The sequence below is a fragment of the Peromyscus eremicus genome, chromosome 15 (genome assembly GCF_949786415.1).
Source record: "Peromyscus eremicus chromosome 15, PerEre_H2_v1, whole genome shotgun sequence".
NCBI lineage: Eukaryota > Metazoa > Chordata > Mammalia > Rodentia > Cricetidae > Peromyscus > Peromyscus eremicus.
In genome coordinates this window covers 53,224,918-53,250,401 of record NC_081431.1, presented here as the reverse complement: position 1 = coordinate 53,250,401, position 25,484 = coordinate 53,224,918, and the positions used below count along the sequence as shown (strand labels likewise).

At 36.8% G+C, this 25,484-nt stretch overlaps 1 protein-coding gene across 1 annotated transcript; it reads right to left on the bottom strand.

Annotated features, from left to right (window-relative positions):
• Nucleotides 1-75: 75 nt before the first annotated feature.
• Nucleotides 76-20,565, bottom strand: LOC131924939 (complement factor H-related protein 2-like). Its single transcript, XM_059280189.1, has 5 exons — nucleotides 20,489-20,565; nucleotides 14,673-14,863; nucleotides 13,670-13,844; nucleotides 8,428-8,612; nucleotides 76-296 (listed from the first exon to the last, which is right to left on the bottom strand). Exons 1-5 carry the CDS (start codon nucleotides 20,563-20,565, stop codon nucleotides 76-78), a joined length of 849 nt encoding a protein of 282 aa, XP_059136172.1.
• Nucleotides 20,566-25,484: the final 4,919 nt, after the last annotated feature.

Here is a 25,484-nt window from a genome sequence, read left to right as displayed (position 1 = left end):
GAGTTACACAATACTTCAAACATAAAGGGAAACTGTATTAATAATATGCATGCATATTTCTAAACAAAGGTTCATTCATCCACTGAACCAAGAATGTTTTTTTGAGCAAGTGGGATAATCGATGTGACCATCAATGCACATTGTACGTAATGGAGGTGATGTTTTTGCCTGTTTATGTCTAAATTTGCACTTAAATTCAACATAGTCTCCTGATTGGACATAAATCTTTCCAAATTCTCTCCATTTGAGAGTTATATTGTGTTTTTCCATAATTTCTTCTGATGTTACACATGCATCTGAAAGAAAAAAAAACACCAAAATATTATTAAATAATTCATACACGTACAGAACTCAGCCATCAAGCATTAATTCTGTATTTGGAAAACCTGAATAAAACCAACATACAGAATTAGGAAATACTAAATTTTAAATGATGTCAAAATAATGCATTTAAATGTGAAATTAGATTTCATCATCAAAGTTTCCTAACATCAATGAAATAAGACACTTGTATTTCAAGATTTTCATGGTTGTTTTTATTGATTTAGGTATTGGTAAAGATACAGAATTTTAACTTTGACATGTTTATGATATTCATATCTAATGTTCAGTGAGATTACCATAGTTAAAAGTACTATGATTAGTAAGATAATTGCCCTCACAATATTCATCGTTCAGTCACAAAATGGTAACTATGAAGTGATTATTGTATCATGTATTTTCTAATAGCTTTTAAAAATTAAATCTACTAAGACTAACAAGACTCCTCCAAAGGTCCATTACTTCTACAGTAATAAACTGTGATGATATATTCTGTACCCTAATCAAATTTACCTGAAGATTAAAGAACAGAACAAGCCACTAGATTAAATGTAGAGGTCAGGCAGTGATGGCACACACCTTTAATCCCAGCACTAGGTAGACTGAGACAGGAAATGACATGGCTGGACAGAGAAAGGTATATAAGTCACGAGGAGACAGGAACTAAAGTCTTTTAGCTCAGAAAAGCTGTTCAGACTGAGGAGTCCTAGAGGTAAGAGGTGGCTTGTTCCTTTGCTTCTCTGGTCTTCCAGCATTTACTCCAAAATCTGCTTCTGGGCTTTTTATTAAAAGACCATCTAGATTTTGTGTTACATCTGGCATACAACTTGTGGAGCACGAACTCAGGAAAAAGAGAACCGAATCTCAAAGGAACAGCTGGTCGACCTCATAACCGTGAGAGGACCAAGAGAGGGAGATGGACATGCTGGAAAGTCGGATACCCAGCATCCTCCCTGCCAAGGACCCTGAGACCAGTAGCCTGGGATGGGAGGGTATGTGGGAAAAGGCAACCAAAAGAAAAAAAAAAAAAAACCCTCTATAAGCAGCTGGGGACCCATGAGCAGGAAAACCGGGACCACAGACTCGCCGCCAGGGAACGGGGGCTCATGCTTGTAGTCCCCTGCTCAGGCCCCAGCTACAGGAGGCCAGAGTCTCTACCCCTCCTAGGCTTGACTGCCTAACCGGCTGGCTAAGTTTTTGTTGCAGACCGCCTGCAGCAAATTCTCCAGGCCCAGGATCCAAACACGCTGGAACTAGCTATTATTGCACACACCCCCTTCTCCCCTCTGTGGTGGTATTGTGTTCCCCAAAATATTGTGTACCTTAATAAACTTATCTGGGGTCAGAGAAGAGAAAAGCCACAAGATACTTAGGCTAGAAAATGTTAGCACACGCCTTTAATCCTAGCATTCCAGAGACAGAAATCCCTCTGGATCTCTGTGAGTTCAAGGCCGCATTGGAAACAGCCAGGCATGGTGACTGACGCCTTTAATCCCAGAAAGCAGTCTTCAATCCCAGGGAGTGGTGGTAGAAAGCAGAAAGGTTTATAAGGCGTGAGGACCAGAAACTAGAGGCATTTGGCTGGTTAAGCATTTGGCTGGTTAAGCATTCAGGCTTTCGAGCAGCAGTTCAGCTGAGAGCCATTGGGATGAGGACTCAGAAGCTTCCAGTCTGAGGAAACAAGACCAGCTGGGAAGTTGGCCAGGTGAGGTTAGCTGTGGCTTGTTCTGGTTCTCTGATCTTCCAGTGTTCAACCCAATACCTGGCTCAGGTTTGATTTTATTAAAAAGACTCTCTAGGATTCATGCTATACCCCTCTATTGGTGGGTCATAGCTTTCTCTGAGACCCCTCCTCGGGCTGCTGCCACATCATCATCACCTGGTTGCTGCCACATCATCATCTGAATCATCACAGTCAGCAGATTTGGTGAGTCAATTAAGATTTCTTAAAGGGAGGAATTAGTTAAAGGAGTTTTTTTCCCCACATTAAAAAATGGGAAACATTACTATAATGGAAGACATTTGGTCTGAAAATGGAACAGTTAAATCAGAGGATATTTAATGTTAATGGGATTTATGTAATGTCAATTATAGGTATTATTTGTTTGATCATTTTTGTTATATCATTAAAAAGTTGGTTAATATGAGTGCTAAGATAAAAGTTTTAGAAAAACTTGTTAAAACAGATCATAGATATATTCAGACCCAGTAGAAGAATTTAAAGGAGAACCAATCTCAACATTGCATTATAATGTTACAGAGAAACAGTTGAAGGCTTTAAAACAGCCAATGTTAATCTACGCAGTAACATTACAGGAACTACCCAGTCACAGATATCCTCAAGGCTGTGTAAGAGCTGACTAGATAAAAGGGTAGATTATTGAATCTACTCAGAAAAAAAGAGGATATAGATAAAACATAGATTATTGAATCTACCTTGAAAAAAAGAAATAGAAATAATAGGATGAAAGGGTAGATTATTGAATCTACTCTGAAAAGAAAAAAGGGAGGATATTGGATATGACAAGATAAAAAGGTAGATAATTGAATCTACTTTTAAAAAGCAACTACTAGTTTTAAATATTTTACATTGGATTGGATTTTTGTATAATGTATGTAAATTTTGTATATTGATACAAAGTTGAGACTAATTTTGTTAGAACATACTGTACATACATTTCTAATTTTTTCAATGTATTGTACCTATAAAACTCATTTAACAATATAATGCAAATTGCTAGTCCTTGAAAGTTATTATTAGCAACTAATTAGCATATAAAGAAATGCAAGGTGGTAGTTTGTTATTACAATTGAAGTTGTAGTCATATTAGGTATATTTTTAAGTTTAAACATATATATTTTATATAGACAGATCATCTTCAAATACTTCAGAGATCTACAGAATATGGCATTTAAGATGTTTTAATAAAATAGATTTTTTTATGATTATGATACATGTCTGCTCCTGGCAGCACCAATCTACTTCAGAGAAAATGATGGATATCGAAGAAACTCCTTATGGAGTTAACTTTGTCTGTAGAAGAAGTTAGCCAATGGGCGAGAAAGTGCCCTTGCCTTGCCTCAACTGCTGATAATATGCTGTCTAAAATGGACAAGCAGGACACAAAAGAAAGGACTGCTGAACCTTGCCAAGACAAGGTAGGAAGGTCCTTTAGAAAATTCTGCTTCACAGATGAATCTTTCAGATATGCTAGGTCTGTAAGCCGAAGATGGATGCCCCAATGTTGCAGAGAAATCTTAGGTGACTGTCCAAGCAGCCAGCTGTTTATGTCATTTCTCACATTTTTTGTAAGTCACTTGCTTGCACTTCCTGTTTACTCAGGTAATATTATTTCCTTCTTGTGTCTCTGAAGGATTTGAAGATTAGATAATTATAGTTATAATTTTCCTTGTTAGTTGAAGATTCGACAGTTATAGTTTTCCTTGTTAACAAATTCAGAAAAGAAACTCACTAGAGAGGTGTAAAGTGTGTAAGTTTAAAAAACATCAAAAGATAGTTTTGAGTTGGTAATACAAGTTAGAGTAGAAAGTGAATTAGGTACAACACTTTGGACTCACCAAAATAGGATAAAATATGGAGAACTCTCTCTGAATCTGTCAAATGTTAATGGACTAGACATTATTAATATAATTCTTGACTGTATATATTCTATATACTTATTGTACTTATTGAATATAGTTTTCTTATATTAGTTATACCCTTCTTTTATTATTTTAGACAAAAAAAAATGTGGTGATATATTGTTTACCCTAATAAACTTAAGAATCAGAGGATAGAGCCAGCTTCTAGATTAGACATAGAGTTCAGGCAGTGATGGCACACACCCTTAATCCTAGCATTCAGGAGACAGAGATCCATATGGATCTCTGTGAGTTCAAAGCCATCCTGGACTACATGAGATTGACTCAGTCTAGGAGAGAAACAGAGCCAGACAGTACTGGTACACATCTTTAATCCTAGTACTTGGGAGTCATATGTCTTTAATCCCAACACTGGGAAGGTTGAGACAGGAAATGACATGGCTGGGCAGAGAAAGGTATATAAGGTATGAGGAGACAGGAACTAAAGTCTTTCAGCTGAGGAGTCCTAGAACTAAGAGGTGGCTTGTTCCTTTGTCTCTCTAATCTTTTAACATTTACCCACAATACCTGGTTCCAGGTTTTTTATTAAAAGACCATTTAGCAATTCATGTTATAATAAACTCTAAATAGACTGACATGGATAAAGGTCATATGAGGGATTTAAGTGAACCATTTTGTAAAAAGCAATGGTTTTCAAGAGAACATAAAAACTATTAAAGGAAATAAGGAAGGTAATGAAAAAATAAATGAAAACATTTATAGACAAGATAGAGTTGGAAACAGATTGAGACAGAAGAATTTGAAATTTAAAGGCTGTGCAAGTTAAATAAAAATGGGACTGAAAATGTCAATAGCAGCAAAATCCTGACCATTCCAAATGGCAAAGACCATATGTTTATACGATGAAATATTGTTCAGGCATCATAGATAATTTTTTATTATGTGAGTGAGAAAATGGCCGTGGAGGACATTAAGTGTAATGAGGCAAAGAAAGAAAGATGAGTCTCATGTATTCTTTTTTACAGTGAAAATTAAAAAGGAAAAGTCCTCCTGATCATGTGACAGTGAGTAGTAGAGTGTGAGTTGCTGTGGATATCGCTCTATATAAATAAAGCACTGATTGGCCAGTGACCAGGCAGGAAGTATAGGCGGGACAAGGAGAGAGGAGAATTGAGGAAGGAGGAAGGAAAGGGAGACCGCTGGAGCCACTGCCAAGACAAAGAAGATGTAAAGTACCGGTAAGCCATGAGCCATGTGGCAAAGCAAAGATTAATAGAAATGGGCTGAATATAAGAGTGAGAGCTAGACAATGATAGGTCTGAGCTAATGGCCAAGCAGTTTAAATAATGTAAGAGTCTGTGTGTTTATTTTATAAGTGGGCTCCGGGACTGGGACTGGCGGGACTTGGCGGTGGGAGCTGGAGAAAAATTCTCCAGCTACAAATGGCGCCCAACGGCTCCAGTTTCCACCTTAAACCTGAGAATATTTAATCACCAGTTTTAAACAGAGCCAAAACCAGGTTCCTGCTTCATGTTTCATATGGGCAGCTAGTAGCCACAAAACGCGGGTTTGAACTACGGGCACGTTCCTGGCCTGCTTGTTTGACCAGCAGTATGGCGGGAATGAGACGTGTGCCAGCGGCACATTACGCTGTGTGGTAGATGTAGTCTTTACTAGTATATATATATATATAAAGAGGTTTCTGGGCTACACGCTACTTTGATAAAAGTGTAGACCACTATTTCTGAGAGTTACGGCTCCCAAAGCTGGCGGAAAACGGACCACCACCATGTTGGGAAGCTAAAGTGGGCGGAGCCAGCAGCCACAGGGCTGTTTCAGGCTTAGAATGCTGTAGTTTAAAGCAATAGGTTCACAATATGACTGATTCAGATAGAATAGTTTACAATGTGTGTAAAATGTACGTAGGCTTAAAAGAGAGAAAAAAGAAATATATACAGTTATATAAACAAATAGATAGTTTTTAAAAATAAAGTCTTTAAAGAAACATTAAAGGTAATAAGCCACATAAAGATGGCTATCACACAGAGAATCTGGATTATGTTGTCTTTGATATTCGTAGCTGAAGAAAAATATTTGATTGTAAAAGCTGTTGAGTTATGCCAAAATGTAAATTTTAAAGGTACCTTGACTTCAAAATTTGGATATAAGGATATGTTGCTTTGGAAAAGAATCTCTGCTTTTGTTTCCACAGAAAGCCAGAGGCTATGGATTTGTTCCAGATTAAGATACATCAGGTTTGACCAGCCAAGACCCCCTGAAAGGTCTCCAATGACACCATGGCCCCGATGATCCAACATCCAAAACGATTTCAGGCAACTGGCTCAGATGATACACCCTCATGGACTACTCCATAATCCTAAAATTTTCTCTGTGTCCCCATAAGATACAGCGCCCCCCTCCAGCAGGAAGTAGTAAGAAAAACTACGCCCAAATTCCCAAATATACCAAGCTGGCTTTAGAGATGGAATTGGCTCGCTCCCCCTCTAAACCCAGACATATTGCTTAAAAAAAATGGTTAAGAGATTCTTGTGTCCCAAATCAGAAGAGCCCTCTGGTGTGGGACAGAGAAAAACCAATATTTTTATTTAAAACAGGTTGATTATAAATACAATCTCTTTCTAAAAAAAAAAAAGGGATAGTTTAGATATTATAGGATGAAAGGGTAGATTAATGAACCTACTTTTAAAGAGTAACAACTTGTTTAAAATGTTTTACATTGCTATAGATTTTAGTTTATTGATACAAATTTAAACTTAATTTTGTTATACTGTATATATATTTCTATTCTTGTGTGAGGTATTATGTTTATGTAACATTTAAAATTGTAATGGATAATTAAAAAATAGATTAATAATTAGTCATCTATGATAATCATATTTGTAGCCATGTTAGTTAAGTCTTCTAGGTATACATAGTTATATTTCAGATAGATAGGTAGTCTTCCAACACTTCAAAGACCTACAGAATACGGCATTTAAAATGTTTTAAAAATTTAGACTTTCTGGACAGTGAGACATGTCTGCTCCTGACAGCACCAATTTACTTCAGAGAAGAGTATGGGCATCAAAGACACTCCATATGGAGTTTATCTTCACCTTGACAAAAACAGACATTTGGACAAGAAACTGTTTTTGCCTGGACTTCTTGATCAACTTGACATACAGGACCCATACAAAGGTAACCACTAAACTTTGCTTGACAAAATGGTCCTTCAGGTTCCTGATTTGCAGAGAAAACTGCAAGACATTCTACAGGAGACAGAAAAAAGTGAATGAGAGACTCTAGGCCTGCGGGCTGAAGACTGATGCCCCAACTTTACAAGAAAACTTTGAATGACTGTCCAGGCTGTCAGCCGTCTCTGTCTACCCTACAAGACTCCCAAAAGTTGCTTGCATCCTTCTCCCATTTCTCAGGTAGTATTATATCCTTCTGAGGTCTTTAATGTGGTTAAAGACTAGATACTTACAATTTTCCTTAGTTATGATAAAAGATAAGTTAGATATAAAACCTTAAACTCACAAATATAAGATAGATATCTTCTTTTATATTGTAACTATAATTCTTACTCGATAATTATTTTGTTATATGTAATATTACTATGTTGAAGTTAAAACCTTCCTTTTTAAAAAAGAAAAAAAAGGGGAAGTGCTGTGGATATTGCTCTATATAAATAAAGCACTGATTGGCCAGTGACCAGGCAGGAAGTATAGACGGGACAAGGAGAGAGGAGAATTGAGGAAGGACGAAGGAAAGGGAGACCGCTGGAGCCACTGCCAAGACAAGGAAGATGTAAAGTACTGGTAAGCCACGAGCCATGTAGCAAAGTAAATATTAATAGAAATGGGCTGAATATAAGAGTGAGAGCTAGACAATGATAGGTCTGAGCTAATGGCCAAGCAGTTTAAACAATGTAAGAGTCTGTGTGTTTATTTTATAAGTGGGCTCCGGGACTGGCGAGACTTGGCGATGGGAGATGGAGAAAAATTCTACAGCTACAGTGAGTGGCATGAGTGGGAAGGCTCATTGATAGAGGTTGAAGGACATAAGTGAAATGAATCAAACACAGGAAGACAAGTCCTTTGTGTCCTTTCTCACACAGTGGAAAGAAAAGCTCAAATTCCTCTTGACTGCCTGACAGTGATCAGTAGAATTAGGTGACATATGTAAAGGAAGGAGTGGGTGCATGAGAGATGCTGGCTTTAGTTACAGCAAAGTGTATACAGGTATGAAAATAGTATGCTGGCGTGCAGTTTTATGGACAACAATACATGTTAATAAAAGCTAAATGATGAATAACATGTAATTTTTTCAACTATTTTTACATAAAAAATTTAATAATCTTGCTTTATTCACATGCTGATATTTGGCAATCATGCACTCTATAAAATAGTAATTATAATATGTGAATGTGTTATTATAAAAAGAAAAATATCTCAATTATGAAACCGACTTTCTCACTGTCTATGAGAATGAGGTACTTACGTAAACACTTTGGTGGGTCTGACCACTCTCCATTTCTACATGTTATATTCTTACTGCCCTGCATTTTATAAAGGGACTGGCACTGATATTCAATGGATGATGATGGTGGGTATTCTGGCAATGGGAAGGAGGTGATGTCTCCATTGTCAATAGGTGGAGGAGGCCCACATTTCCCTGTTGAATTTAAGAACACAGCGTTTGAATGTTTGAGAGACAATCAAAGTACAGACTTAAACAGAACCAATGAAAGTAGAGTGCTAAACACAATATCAAGACTTTAGTGATTTCTGGCTACAGAAATGATTGCTTGAAGAAAGTTCAATCATATAAACTGAGAAAATATGCTATACTTATTTATGAAGAACCTCTGAGAAGAAAAACACCAAAAGAAGATAAAATTAGTTAAGTGGAATTTTACCTTAGGTGAGCAGCACAGAATGTATTGATAACTGATATTGTGGCTATGATAACACCTGGCAAAAGGAACTCATGAAAGGAAATGTTTTTCGACTCTTGGATTTTTGGCTCACAGTCTGGGGGCACAGTCATTATGCTCTGGAAGTCATGGTGGTGAGAGCGTGAAGCATCTGGTCAGCTGTGTTTGCAGTCAGGAGGCAGAGAGAGATCACTGTTGGTGATCAGCTCACTCCCTTCCTATGAGTCAGAGTTCTCAGCCCATGGAATGATGTTGCCCAGTGTAGAGTTTGTCTTCCCACTGCAGTTAATCCAGTATAACCCAGGCTAGTTAACTCAGTCTAGTTAACCCAGTCTACTTAACTCAGTCTAGCAGATGCTGATGGACATACCGAGAAGCCTGCCTATTGGGTGATTCCTGATGACAACCAGTATCCACCATCGCATGAGATGACAAGTGTGTGGTGCAGGTTGGAGGAAGTCCTTAACGGAGGAAAAGAAGTCTCCCTATTTAACTAAAAGTCAAGGTTACTTCTTTTCCTCCCATTCCCTTTAAATCAATTTCCTTATATTATACAAGATACAGTTTTTTTCTGAGATTGTAAAATCAGAGAAATTGCTATTCTTTTGTTTCCTAAAACCAAAATCCACCACCTCAGATATTTCTCACATCTATGTATGAATTATGACGACCGATACTTGTTTATCCTCTATATCATCAAATTGTGGACTAAAACATTAGTTTTAAGGTGTTCTCTCAAACTGCACTGTGGGTGTTTTCACCACACACAGTTTTATGAAGATTATATAAACCAGCTGTAGAACACAGATAATTTAAACGACAAAGAAAACTGTGCAAACATCTTATTTATAACATGGAGCTGAAGACACTTCTCTAGCTTTTTTTCATCCTTTACCCTACCTTCTCATATTCTTTCTTCTTTTATCTAATCCTTTTTTTAAGGAAAGAGAGTAAAATCACAGGAGGAATGATCTCTTTGAAGTAGCCGAAAGGTACAACTGAATAGGTTAAAACAACTTCATATAGGTATGCATATTTATTAACAGATTTTATTTTTAAAAAGTTTCACTTATTTTATTCACTTTACATAGCACCACATAATTCTATAAAAACAATAGATAAAATGTGTGACATACCCCATGCGTAGCACAAAACAAATTCAATGGCATTCTTGCAGCTTTTTTTTAAAATAAAATTCGCAAGTCCTTTGCATGTTGTGTTACAGTTTGTATGTTGCAAGTCCTCTGTATGTTATGGTTTCCAATTTTGTGTTTATGAGATTTCTCTGTGTGTGAACTTGTGTGTTTCTATGCCTAGCTGTGTTTCTTTTCATTTTTCCTTGCCTCTTTTTTTCCATTTGCTTGTTTTGTTTTGTTCTATTCCATATTGTTTTTATTTTATCTTACTCATATTTTTAGATGCCTGTTTGTTTTCGAGAGAGGGAGAGAGAGAGAGAGAGAGAGAGAGAGAGAGAGAGATAGAGAGAGAGAGACAAGGTGTGGGTTTATGATGAGGGGAGATAGGGAAGATCTTGGAGAAGATAGGGAAAAAGAATTCATATATTTCATATTTTCATATGAAAATAAAACTATTGTCAATTAAAAATATTTTAAAAGTAATTACAAGGTTTCTATTTTACTGTTAATTACTTTGGTAGGTTTAATGATATGCCCCACCTGAAGCTATATTTTATGCTTCCAGACTGAAGACTATTACTTTATAAGTCAAAGTAACTATAGAATTGTGATTAAGGATCTTGAGACAGGGGTTATCTTAGATGGTCTGCTATGACAGAATACAATGCAATGGTGGAGGTAGGGATAGTGAGGTGAAAATGTTCAAATATGACAAACTACTGGGTTTGAAATTGAAGGAGGATGGCCCTCACCAAACAAATCAAGTAAAATCTTGCTACTAAAAAGGCAGGTGGAGAGAACCCCTCTCAGAGAAAATAAAAAAACAAACCAACAGGGAGACCACACTTTGACTTCAGCCCAGAGACACTACCTTGGATCTCTGGTCTTCAAAACCATACGGAAATGGATTTATACTGTTTTACTCCTCCAGATTCCTAGTGACTTGTCATGGTAGTCAGAAAAAGAAATCCAATCATAACAGGAAAGTGATAATACCATTTCGTAAGAGTTCTAATGCTAGAAGAAATACTTTCTTGTTTTTCTCCTGTGGTGATATTTTATTTGTTCTGAAATGTGATGACATTTCATTTGTGCTTTAATAAATAAGCTTGTCTGGAGATCAGAGGAAAAAGGCCAGCCATTATAAGTAAACAAAGAAGTTAGGCAGCGGTAGCACACACCCTTAATCCTATCATTTGCAGGCAGGATCTCTGTGTGTTCAAGGCCACACTGGAAACAGAGCCAGGTGTGGTGGCACATGCCTTAAATTCCAAAACTAGTTAGCCGTGGAGGTCTGGAGATCTGTACAGACAGACAGGAAGTGACAGAGCTGTATAGGAAGAGGAAGTGGTGTAGCTGAATGGAGAGAGCAAATGAGACGGCAGAACAGCAAGGCATATAGGTGTGGGTAAACAGGAAGTCACAGCATTTGGAAGCTGCAGAGTTGGTGAGGTAAGGTTGGCTGGTGGCTTTCCCTATCTCCCTGATCTCTCTAAGGCTTTCACCCCTATATTTGGTTCTGTGTTTTTTATTTAACAAGAGCATTTAGAAATTTGTCTACATCCTCCAATAAACCTTATCAGCTGATGTTTATAAACATCCCCCCTATCATCAAACCTGACTGCTGTCTTTTTTGGTAATGGCTGAAAATCATTACATTTAATTTTTTTGTTATGTGCAGCAGTGTTCTCCAAAATGTGTATGTGTGCACCACCTGCACACATGGCATCCTGAGATGTAAGAAGATGGCACTGGAAAATCCAGAACTGGAGGTACAGAGGGTTGTGAGCTGGTACATGGGAGCAGAAAACCACAGTCCTCTTTAAGAGCAGTCAGCATCCTTAAGTGCTGGTCCATCCCCAGCCTCCCATTTTCATTTTGAACATATATGGGATTTAAACTGAAAGCACCAAGGCTTTGGAAATTTTGATTTTGCTCTGTTTTGAAATCTTTTTGTCCTCCACATACTTTATGTTCTATCAAAAATAAAAATACAAGAGAAGGAACCCAGTGGTAGTTTAAGTTTATAATTGCAAGAGTATCTTTTATAACTAGAGGGCCAACAGTAATGTTAAAACTGATGGAACATTTAAAGATGTCTATGCATACTTAATATTTCCAAAAAATGTCCAAAAACTCTTCACACATGGTACTGTATCTAACAATAAAAACGAGCATTAAAAAAAAAAAAGATAAAAAGACTAAATGGAGACACCCCATACTAGCCTCTTACTCCAAAGCCTAGAACCAGGTTTTGTGAAATCATCAAAGAAATAGTAACACTATAGGAGAAAGAGACCTGTAATAGTGCAAGGCACTGTAGGCTACAACACAGTACACTGTGACAGTGCTTTGCTGGGTAGTAGACTCTCCACCAGAGGAGAAAGTGTGAATGGGACAGTCATAGCAGCCTCCATAGGTGGGGATTCCAGCAACCTTATCACATATCCAGATAACCAGGCAATGGGAGAAGAGGCATGCTGTCTCAGAGCTCATGTGGGGTCAACTCCTAAAATCTGTACCTTAGATTTGCTCCAGGGAAGACAACTATGAACCATTTGATGATAATAAATTGGAAAATCTAGAAGAAACAAATTCTGATCACTGATGATCCATCATATACCGAAGTACAGACTGTAAAGACGTGTGTGTGTGGACAAGTGAGACTGAAGGAGTATTAAGTCACCTAGAAGAATGCTGGGTCAAGTGGAGTGGGTGTTTAATTCTCGTAAAAAAGATTAACATTTCTTTTCAGACTCTTCAGAACTTTGGAGAGGCTGTCATTTGTAACTACATACAGGCGCCTATATCCGAACATAAACTACGTTTGCACTGGTGATAACTTTGCTATGTTTGATAAATGTAATTCAAGGTATAGTATTATTTTATGCAACTCACAACACTATTCAAAGAGTTTATTATAATGAAGAGTTACTTGAAAGATATTTGCAGCTAGGAATGGCAACTCTTGTCTGACATCCCAGCATTCTGGAGGCTAAGACAAAATAATCTTCATTGATTTCAAGGATAAGATAGGCTACATAAGTGAGTTTCAGGTCATTCTGGGCTTCAACTAATAGCCTATATTCGGTTTAACTATAGGAATAGTTTAGGCATGTTTTCATTATGCTTGTAGGTCCACATAGAATCTTTACATCAAAATAATATATTCGGTTATTGGCAAGACACTAACATTCATTTTCAAAGTTACGTGATTTACAATGCTGTTAATAATGCCAGGAAATCCTTGACAATATTGTGATCAATTTAAAAAATAATACTTTCATTAGCATTTACTCAAAGTCTTTTGGGATTAAAAATGTGCAAATTACAGTTCATGTTTATAACTCATTTTAGGTCTTTTTTATCTCTTTAACCATTTCGTGTACTCCTATGAATTATGGTTTTGCAGACAAAAAATGGTTTGACTTTATCATGAACAGTCTGTCTTCAGAGTGTACTCACATAATATTTCTACTTATGACATCCGCTTGAATTAGGCACATAAACCAGTATATTTAGATACCACTTTAGACCCAGCTGTGACCCGAATAGAAACAGCAAGTGATAAAAGTTAGTAGAAAGCCCTGTATTTAACCTGTAACAGTATTGTTGATTTCAAACATCGCAGATCATGGCAGGATCTGAGAGCACAGTGTTGTACTTACTGGTGGATACGCATTCGGGAGGAATGGAGCAGCCCTCTTCAGTACACTCGATGGTGCTCTGATTATTTTGAAGGCTGTAGCCTTGATTGCAAACGACTTGTACAACATCACCTTGTAAGTGTGTTTGTCCTGAAGATGTAGAATTACCATTTTCCACAAAAGGAAAGAAACATAGCCCTTCAGAAGAAAAAAAGATTAATTCACAATATGGGAAAAGTCAATAGAAAGCTAGATTGCATATTAAAACATTTTTAAAAGAACGACACAACTGAAGCAGACGATACAAATAGTTTCTGAAACTTGCCAATGCAAGTTGGTCTAAGATGTGAGTTTTCCCCAGGGATTTCATGTCTCCACTTTGGAAACAGTTTTTCAAATTAAATATTTTTCCACTTACAAACTTCTCTATATAAAATAGTATTTTTGATATACATGGTTTCCTTTATTTCTGAATGTTTCTTCAACAAGGGATGATTCTTGCTGCCTGCTTCACTGATTTATCTGTCCCATGTCCTGACATTTTCTTTTAATACACCTGTCATCCTGGGGTTTGCAGTGTACATTCACTGAAGGGTCAATGTATTGTAGATAACAAGTCCAAGGATGTAGTGAATTTTGGAAAATACAAAAGTAAAACATCCTTCCATAGAATATTTGAGAGAAAAGGTAATTCAAACACAGTGGTTATATGAAGTGACTTTTTTTGCACATATAAAGCATGGCTAGAGTGCTATTAAGTAGATGTTTGACAAGATCTGTTAGTTGTCAAATACATTCATCTTCAGCTTTCAATTAGTAATTTTCTTTTGTAGATCACATGTTGATCATATGTTCCACATTGTATTTTTGTAAGAAAAATAGCACATCATATAAAGACTGCGCCTGTCCCTTCCACAGCCCAACTCTGTGACTTTCCAGACCCCATGAGCACCTCTTACACGGTTCATGTAAAAAAGAAACATATTTTCTCATCCAGTGCTCATCTAAGGATGGGCATTTACTCACTGAGACACTTTGGTGTTGGTGACCATCCTGCGTCTGTGCACGTTATGCGGGTCCAGAAGGAATTTGAAGGAGACACAAAATTGTATTCACAGGAGTAGTAGAAAGCCTTCCCACTACGAACAGGGGAAAATGCTTCATATTTCTTTTCATCATATAGTATCCCATGGCTTATTTTTGGATAATCACAATATCTCACTTGGAAAAATAAAACAAAAGTAAAGAAGTAAATACTAATCACCACTGAGAATCATCAATTATATGTGTTTTTGTATTTGATGATCATTTTTCCTTTCATCTGGCTTCAGTGGATACAGTTTAAGTGCTTTCTGGTGTATCATTTGATTATCAAAGAATAGAGTGAACTTCAAGCATCTCATAAATAAGTATAAAAATTTCTCTGTGAAATCCACTACTGTGTTCAATTAGCCAGCACTCCTTGAGTATGTGAATATTTGAGGATGCTATTATTAATAAATATAAAGTTTATAGTTTGGATTGATATGAATTATAAAGTTTTTGGCAATATTCAGAAAGATACCCTAACAGGACTTTGTAAAAACTGACACAGGATGCTATCATAGATCGCTGACTGCATGATAAGTAATGGCTGGATGAGAGGACTCTGCTTTAACATCCTCCCTCATTCCTGTCACTGAGGTCATTGATATATCTACCAGAATTTTCTCTGGTATTTGTCTCAAGGGAGTGGTAAACATGCTGAGTATTTAATTTAGTATGGTATATACAGAAACATAATTTTTATTTTGTCAGTTTTCTCAATAAATGTAGTTGCATTAAAAATAGCAAGGCACAAAGAATCAGAAAGACCAATCCAATGAAGATCAAAATACAACTAAATTCTGGTGACATTAGGTATATATATATCTCCCTAGAATAATGTAGATAATTGTATGTGTATGTGTGATATATACATATAAAGGCATAAACACACTAAACAATTAACAAGTAAATTGTTAGGTCTTTTTATTGAATTTTACAATTTTATACATGTATACATTTATAGACTTATGTTTTAGGAAAGTTAGTGCACATGAAATTTTAATAGAACACAAAAATCCTATACTGCTCTTACATGCACATTGCACAGCTTCCCTCATTATCAATTTAATTTTTACCCAGACTATATAGTGTATACTGGGAATTTTGACAATATTTTGTAGTAATATCCTCACAAATAGTGAAACATTTTATTTTTATTTACTGAGAGTTAATTCTCAATGTTACATGACATTTAAAATTATTTTTTCTTGTGTTATTTAGCCTTGTTGCTAACCTGTTATATTTGATGTTAGGTGTTTTTGAAGATATTGATGGTAAAAACTCCATGTATCCTGGTACTTCTTTCTTTTTTTGTTTTTTTTTTTTGTTTTTGTTTTTGTTTTTCGAGACAGGGTTTCTCTGTGTAGCTTTGCGCCTTTCCTGGAACTCACTTGGTAGCCCAGGCTGGCCTCGAACTCACAGAGATCCGCCTGGCTCTGCCTCCCGAGTGCTGGGATTAAAGGCGTGCACCACCACCGCCCGGCCATCCTGGTACTTCTTTGTTTCAGATATCCTTGGTCTGTTTCCCAAATGGACAGGACTTTATTTGCATTCACTTACTTGCATATGTTCTCGTCTTTTCTAAGTAACGTTGCTACTGTCCTCCAACTCTATTCCAACTGCCTTCAAATCCCTTTCTACACCACTCACCTAACAGTGATGCTGCTGGCTGTGAACATTTACCTCCCTTGTCTTCTTTTACTCAACCACTACAAAAATGAAAATGATTATTCTCCCTGTACATTCTGATGGAAATTTGCAAATATCTTTAGTGTAGGATGCACACACACACATACACACACACACACACACACACACACACACACACACACACACACACAAATACGTATTTTCCTTGCAGTCTATTTGCCTGTTTGTGTTTTGCTCTTTTAATGTCACAGTGTGTCCTGCTTGTGGATTAAATTTCCTTGGCAGTTTCCCTGGTGCCTAATGAAGCTTGATACATAAGTATTTCGCTACTAAAAGCATGTAAGGTTTTCTGCTCATGTAAAAACATGACTTTAGTGTGTTGACTTTGCTGTTTGGCCAATATGTGGACAGGTAACAAGACAAAATCCAGTTCACACAGGTATTTGGCTTCAGGCAGCTTGGGATGGAGAGTCACTAACTCTTCCCCAGGAAGCTTGATTCTCCTCCACCTTCCTTTTCTGGGGTTTTCCAAAGTCCTTATATCGTTCACACAATTGGCATTTTCCTTCCCCTTCTTTCCCCCTTCCTGTAAATTCCTTCTTAACATTGTCTCTCAATGGTGTTTAAAGTATACAGATGATCAGTGATGATCTTTGAACATCTGCCCTTCACTTCAGGCTTACCAGGTGTACTGTACTGTCTGGAAAATTTTATATGAGATCCGTATCTTCTGCTTTGACTAACATCATTCACCAAGAATACAATAAGCCAAAGTAAAATAATAAATCGAAAGCGATGGATTGTTAGGTAGATTATATACATATCTATATCTATATATCTCATATATGTCTCTCTATATCTTATATATGATACACAGAAAAAAAATGGCTGGTAGAAAAATGTCAAATTGGCTGTCCAGAATAACCTGAAGAAAGAGATGAGGCAAGCTTTTTCTTTTTCTTATGGCAGCCAAGTGTCTTTCCAAAAAACAGAGCCATGAGGATTCCAAGTAAAAAACAAAAGTCACAGAGAGGTAACATCATGAAATTGGGTTGCAGATTTCCACATTAACTGAGTAACCATGTTAAGGAAACCTGCTGGACTTCCCCATCTGGATTCCCAGGAAGAGTAGAGAAAACAACAGAAAGACCAGCCATGGGTGGGCAGTTGGAAACTCCAGCTTACTGTTTCAACTTTTCCAATTTCCGTGGGAAGTTCTGAGCACCTGATTTGATCATGTTACTATTTTTTCTTACTTAGAAGCATCATCCAAGAGGGCTCTCAGAGAAGAAGTCCTCAGATGGCTGCCATAAATTAGCTAACCTAGAGAATTAATGCTGGACATCTTGAGGGCCTGAAATAGCGTTTTTCTGTCTGTCTGTCTTTCTGTCTGCTGATCTTTCATTCGTCAACCTCTTACTTGCTACTTATTCTTTGACTTGCTTCATTTTTAGTAAACTTATTCATCCAAAATCAAAGGTGTGACTATTCTAGGTCATTATCCAGACTCTGCAGAATAGCAGACACACACTATTTACTAAAAATAGTATGAACTGAGCTAGTTGCATTTAGGGATACACACACACACACACACACACACACACACACACACACACACACACGTATGTAATAACAACTAGTCATAAAAGAGGCCAGGAGTTTGAGAACAAAGAGGTGTATATGGAATGGTTTGTAGGTAGGGAAGGGAAGGAATAAATATATTATAAACCTAAATTTTTTTAATGTAAAAAAAATAATGAAAGCAAAAATTTTCTGTCATTTGGCAGGATGGAATTTTTCTCTTATTGGGGGGCTGCTTTCTAATGATTACCACTAAATGAGAAATGTGGTAACAAAATAAAATGAGTTTAAATCTGTGAAATAATGTTATAAAATTTGTAAGGATGGATCTTAAAAATAATTATTCTGGCACCAGATTTTTCCCTAACCCCATACTAGCCTCCTTTATCAAGATGTCGCTTTCATTGCTCTCCCTTTCCATCTCTTCCCCAACTCAACCATGCTGATCCCTCATGCTCCCATCCCCTATCCCCTCCCCTCTACTCCTCCCCTCACCCTCACCCCCATTTACTCAGGAGCTTTGTACTATTTCCCCTTCCCAGGGCAATCCATGTGTCTGTCTCTTAGAGTCCTCCTTGTTATCTAGTTTCTCTAGGGCTATGGATTGTAGCCTGGTTATCCTTTGCTTTATATCTACTGTCCACTTATGAGTAAGTACACACCATGTTTTTCTTTCTGTGTCTGGGTTACTTCACTCAAGATGACCTTTTCTAGTTCTATGACCCCAGCTAAGACTCCTAACAAATAGCGGAGAGAGTGCCTGAGCTGGCTTTCTCCTGTGATCAGATTGTTGACTATCCTAATTATCATCATAGAACATTCATCCAGTAACTGATGGAAGCAGATGCAGAGATCCACAGCCAAGCATTGGGCCAACCTTCCGGAGTCCTATTGAAGAGAGGGAGGAGGAACTGTACTAGCTAGGGGGATCAAGATCATGATGGGGACACCCACAGAGATAGTTGACATGAGCTCCTGGGAGTTCACCAACTCGGGAACCTGCATGGGACTGACCTAGGCCTTCTACATGTGGGTGACAGTTGTGTAGCTTGGTCTGTTTGTGGGGCCCCTAGAAGTGGGACCAGAATCAGTTCCTGGCACAGGAGCTGGCTTTTTTGGAACCCGTTCTCTATGGTGGGATGCCTTGCTCAGCCTTGATGCAATGGGGAGGAGCTTAGTCCTGCCTCAACTTAGTGTACCATGTGTTGTTGACTCCCATGGGAGGCCTTACCCTTTCCAAGGAGTGGATGAGGGGTGGAGAAAGGAGGTGAGAGGAGAGAACAGGAGGAGAGGAGGGAGGGGAAATTTGATTGGTATGTAAAATAAATAAATAAAATTTAATAATAAAATAACTAATCTGTTCCCATCCTTTTAACTTATGTGAGACATGAAGAACTATGTAAATTAGCTTTAATCATATGTAAAGATTAGCAAAACACAAGCAGTAGAAAAAATCTTTCTGAAGCCAGAGTCGAGCACATTGACTGAATTTCAGAATCCAACTCCTTCTTTAAGGCATCGTTTGTGGTTCTGTGGATGTGGTGGAGTTGTGGAACCTTGGGGGATCCTCTTTAGACACAATCTTAATACGGAAGTATTATAATCTCCTTCTACTCTCTACATTCACTGGAGAGATCAGAAAAAAGCCAAGTGTTGGCATTTTGGTGGTTTACAAAACAAAAAACAAAAAACAGTGGTCTTCTTTGTCTTATTAAAGACATTTCCATTAGATGAATGATAATTTGATTGTTTGACCTGGAAAATGTGACTCATTTTAATGACTATGAAGTTAAAATATCCAATCTGTGAAGATGAAATCAACCTCGCAGAGACCCAGAGGTGTTCAGAGTCTGTGGGAACTTTGTCTTGGTCAGTGGCTTTGTTTAATTTAAGTTGAATTTCATTTTGAAAATTATTTATGCATTTAAAAAGTAAAAATTTTTTGTTTTCTCCAAATCATACTTAGAGGCTAATCACACTTTGAAGTTTAGAAAACAGAGAAAAATCCTTTTATTCAATTTTCCTAAAGCAAGAAATCTATGGGAGTCTGCTTAAGGAGTATTAGGGAAATTTATTAGGATATAAATTGGAAATACACTCATGAATACAGAACCAAGTAGACAGCTGAAGTTGTCCTCTGACTGGGAGCAAATCCACCTGGCAGTTTGATCACACCAGGAAGCAGGAAGCAGGAAGAAGGGAGAAGGGGCCTCGTGACCCCTTTCCCTTTCCTTTTAAGAAGTCACCTACAATGGCAAGAAGCACCGCCTCCTTTGGGTCATAGAGCCCAAGGTGGAGAAAATACCACTACATTTTCCTTTTAATTATTTATCAGAACTATATCTATAAATAGATTAGTTTTTATCATTCAATATGTTTCCCATTTTTCACTTAAAATATTTTATAGTTTATTTTCTATTTCCAATGTTTTTAAATAAAATTTAAAATAAATGAAAATATTCTCATACACACGCAGCAGATAAATACATTTGATTAGGAAGTACCTGTTTCAAATCTGTTTCCACTTACCTTCACCTTTGGCAGTAGAAAGCCATAAGGTTAGAAACAGTTTGGCTAAGAGCAACCTGCTAGACCACCCCATCTTCTAAAACCTAAAGCTCTCCAGCAGTGGTGGTGCTTCTGGGAATCCTGTCATTAAAGGTACTGTGGGTGACTTTGAAATTCAGTGCACTACTGGCAGCTAGTTTGGTAAATATCAAAGGTCACAAGAGAAGGGCAAAACAAACAGTATTCAATTAGTGCTTTCACATTAATACTCTAAGTTAATCATTTTACATTTATTAAGCAATAAAATGGCATTCAATTTCTTTGTGCCAGTCTCCTAGGCAATCAAACTGAAGTATTCAGAAAGGAAGATGAGAGACTGTGTTTCTTTTTGCCTTTGTATAGGCATCATAGCTGAAGAGGACTGTGGATGGATTCTCTTTCTTGGAAGCTTGCCTGACAACTTCTGGTACCGTGAATTCGAGTCCTCAGTGAGGAAGCTTTCAGGACAGCTCCAGCTCAGGATCCTTCAGATTCTGTGGTGGAGTACATGGCGTCTTCCTTCAGCAGTAGAGACTTATCTTCCACCTGTTGGGAACAACCAACTCTAATGAACAGTAGTCTGTAATAGTTTTGGGTCCAACAACTCAGAAGAGTGTTTCTCTTGCCTAATATTAGTGTTTCTTAGATGGTCTTTGGTGTTTAGAAGGAAGCATTTTCAACATAGTAGAGAAATTTTTATTTAATAAATATATGTATATTCATACAGAAGCATATGAATTATAGAACACTTACATGATTATAGTTTTAGGAAGTGGGTACTTAATAGTATTTTTCCTCATGGCTTTCTCATATATTCTTATTTTAATCTCCCTCTTGTAATTATGTCTTTCAGCTGTATGTAATTAGGATCTATCCCCCTTTTTTTGACATTTTCTCCATCAGGTCATCTGTATCCTGTTTTTCATCTTTCCATTGCTCACCCACCTTACTTCTCTGGCAATGGTCTGTATTTACTTTACTGGATTTTGCAATTACTCTAGGATATGAAGATTTGGAGGTAGGAGTCTCTGATGAGAGAGAATTTGTGACATTTGTCTTTCTGGGTTTGGGTTACATCATTCAATATGATCTTTTCTAGTTTGCCCATTTACCTGAAAAGTTTATGATTTCAATTTTCTTTACAGCTGAACAGTATTCTATAATATATATCTTTAACTATCTATCTATCTATCTATCTATCTATCTATCTATCTATCTATCTATCTAAGTAATTTTCATGATCCATTCATCAGTTGAAGTACCTCTAGGTTGCTTCCATTCACTAACTACTAAAAATATATCAGTAATGAACATAGCTGAACAAATATATGTGAGACAGTATGTCAAGACATTTTGCCATAAGCCACGTCATAGTATGGTTAGGTCACTCAGTGGATTTGATGAGAATTCTCCCCATTGATTTCCACTATAGTTGCAAAAGGTTTCATTTTTTCTCATATCCCTCCAGGATTTGTTGCCATTTTGTTGTTGTTGTTGTTGTTGTTGGTGGTGGTGGTGGTGGTAGTCTTTGATATTCTAATGGAGTAAGATGAAACCTCAAACCTGTTTTGAGTCACATTTTCTTAATTTCTAGCATTTACAAACTTCTTTTGAGATATTTTTTAGCCATTGTTTTTTCTTCTTTTGAGAACTCTGTGATGATCACAGGCCTGTTTTTAAAAGTGTCATTTGGGGCTTTGTTTGTTTGATTCTTTGTCTTTTGAGTTCTTTATATATTCTGGATATATATATATATATATATATATATATATATATATATATATATATATATATATATCCAGAGGTTTTCTGTGTCCTGCCTAGCCCTGTGGTCAGGACAAATCTCTCCCAACCATGGTCCTACAGCTGCTTATAAGATAAAATTACTCAGAGGCTTATATCAATTACAAGCTGTTTCATCTATGGTTCAGGCTCATTATTAACTAGCTCTTACAAAGTAACTCAACCCATTTCTATTAATCTATGTATCTCCACATATTCGGTGGCTTTACCTGTGTCTCATTACATTTTGCTTCCTAGACAGGGTCTCAGCATCTCCTCTGACTCTGCCTTTCATCTCCTCATATCTTTGCTTGGATTTCCTGCATGGCTATATTCTGCCTTGCCATAGGCTATAGCAGTTTCTTTATTAACCAATGGTAGCAACACATATTTAGAGCTTACAGAAAGACCATCCCATCGCAATTATATGTATTAATATACATAATACAGATATTGAGCTGTAGGCCTTGTGTACATCCTGCTTCACAAAGGAATCTGTCAGATATGCTAAGCCTATAGGTCAAAGATGATGTCCCAACCCAATGTTGCAGAGAAACCCAGGTGACTATCCAGACAGCTGGCTGTTTCTGTCATAACTCACAATTTTTAGAAGTCCTCTTGTTTGCTGTAGATTGCCTTTATTATGTTAGTGTTCAATTCCTGCTTGAGTGTTTGTGTGATTTTGATATCAAAATTATCGTGGCTTCATAAGAAGAATTTGGAATTTTATTTTATTTCTATTCTGAGGGATAATTGAGAAATATTGATGATATCTGTTTTTGATAGTCTGGTACAGTTCCGTTCTCAGTCATCTGGCCCATACTTTTCTTGGGCAGCATGAACTTTTTATTACTATTTATGTTCTGTTAGGTATTATAGAGCTGTTTAAATTCATGTTGATTTAACTTTGGTAGGTCAGATATATGAAAAATTCATCAATTTCTTTAAGTTTCTTTTTTTTAAATTTAGTTTTATGGAATACAATCTTTTAAAGTATGTCCTCATCAGTTGTAATTTTTTGCTTTATCTCCAGTTTTATTAACTTGAATCTTCTCTCTCCATCTTCTGATTAATTAGGTGAATCATTTGTCAAACTTTCTTGTTTGTCCCAATTTTCAGTTTCCGTATTTTCTGTTGATATCTAGGTTTTAATCCATAGTAGCTATGTAAGATGTATGTTGTTATTTCAATTTTTTATGCCTTTTAAGACATGCTTTGTATCCTAATATGCTGTCTATTTGAAATAACAGTTCATATGCTGCTGAGAAGAAAGTATATTCTTCAGTGTTCAAACAGGATGTTTTGTAGATGTTATAGAACGCTAATTATTCTGTTTTGTTTTGTCTGGATGACCCTTCTGTTGGGAAAGTAGGATATTGAAGTGAGCATCTCTCATTATGTTAGGTTCAATCTGTGGTTTTAACTGTAGTAGTGTTTCTTTTATGAAGTTGGGCGTCCTTGTCTTTAGAATTGTAATAGCCTCTTGTTGGATTTTCCCATTGAAGACAATGTAGCTTCCTTTCCTATTCTGATTATTCTTGGTTTGAAGTCTAATTGTCCGGTACTAAAGTTGGCTTGCTTCTTAGGTCTATTTGCTTGGAAAATCTTTTTCTACCCGTTTAACTGAGGTGATATCTATCCTTGATATTAAGGTGTGTTTCTTGAATGCAGCAGGAGGATGGATCATGTTTTCACATCCATTCTGTAGTTTGTGTCATCTTATTGGGAAATTGAGAGCATATTGATGTTAAAAGTTGTCAAACAAGCAGCATTTATTGATTCTCATTATTTTTTGTTATAGTGTGGATTTTTTCACCTATTTTGATTTTATTCACTTAGATTATTTATTCCTTGTGTTTTTTGAGGTATAGTTAGCCTCTTCAGGAATAAATTTTTCATCTAGAACCTTAGATACAGCTGGATCTTAATACTTGAATTTTGTTTCATCATAGAATGATTTTCTTTCTCCATTTATGGTGATTGAAAGTTTTGCTGGGTATAGAAGTCTGGGTTGGTATCTATGGTCTCTTGTAGTTTTTGTATAATGTCTGTTCAGGCCCTTCTGGCTTTTAGAGTCTCCATTAATAAATAAGGGGTTATTCACATGGGTCTGCCTTTATATGTTGTTTGTTCTCTTTCCCTATCAGCTTTTAATATTCTTTGTTGGTGCTATACCTTTAATGCTGTCGTCATTTCCTGTCATGGGGAATTTATTTTCTGTACCAGTCTATTTGATATTCTGTATGCTTTTGTAGCTTATTAGGCATCTCCAACTTCAGGTTAGGGATTTTTTTCTTTCTGATATGGTTAAAATATTCTCTGTGTCTTTACCTGTTTTTCCCCTCCCCCTATTTCTATTGTTTGTAGATATGGTCTTTTCACAAGGTCCCAGATTTCATGGTTGATTTGTGCCTGTTTTTTTTTTTTTTTTTTTTTTTTTAAGATTTAACATTTTCTTTGACTGAGCTATCCATTTCTTCTGTCTTGTTTTCAATGCCTGAGATTCTCTTTTATCCTTTGTACTCTGTTAATGGAGCTTACCTCTGAGGTTTTGTTTTTCACTTCCTAAAATTCTCATTTTTAGTTTTACCTTGGTTTGAGTTTTCTTTAGTGATTTTTTTTTAGCTTTCATGTCTTGAACTGTTTTCATCATTTCATTCCACTGTTTGTTTGTGCTTTCACAGACTTCACTAAGGGATTAATTCATGTCCTCTTTAAGGTCCCTGAACATATTCATAATAGTTATTTTGAAGTTTCCGTCTTGTGCTTCAGCTATATTACATTTCTCAGGGCCATCTGTAGTCAGGTTTCTGGCTTCTGGTGGAGACACTGTCTTGGGTGTTAATTATTGTCTTTTGTGCTGGTGTCAAGGCATCTGGATTTGGGTTAATTGTTATTTTAGGTGTTGGTATTGTGTCTTGTCTAGTGTGGGTGTTACTTTCTTTCTGTTACCTTCTCTAGAACTTAGGAACATATGGTGGCTTGTCTTACTTGGTAGGCCTTCCCTTATAGGTGTGGTCACTGGATTTCCAGGGAGAAAGTGATTCTGAGTAATCAGCACTGACAGGGAGGAATAATGATGTTAGTAGGGGGAAGGGCTGAAAGTGTCCACTATAGGAGGAAAGATGACTCTTTCATGAGGTTCAGTGGGGTCTCTAGGGAGTAGAGTCAGAAAGGGAGTACAGGTTCATG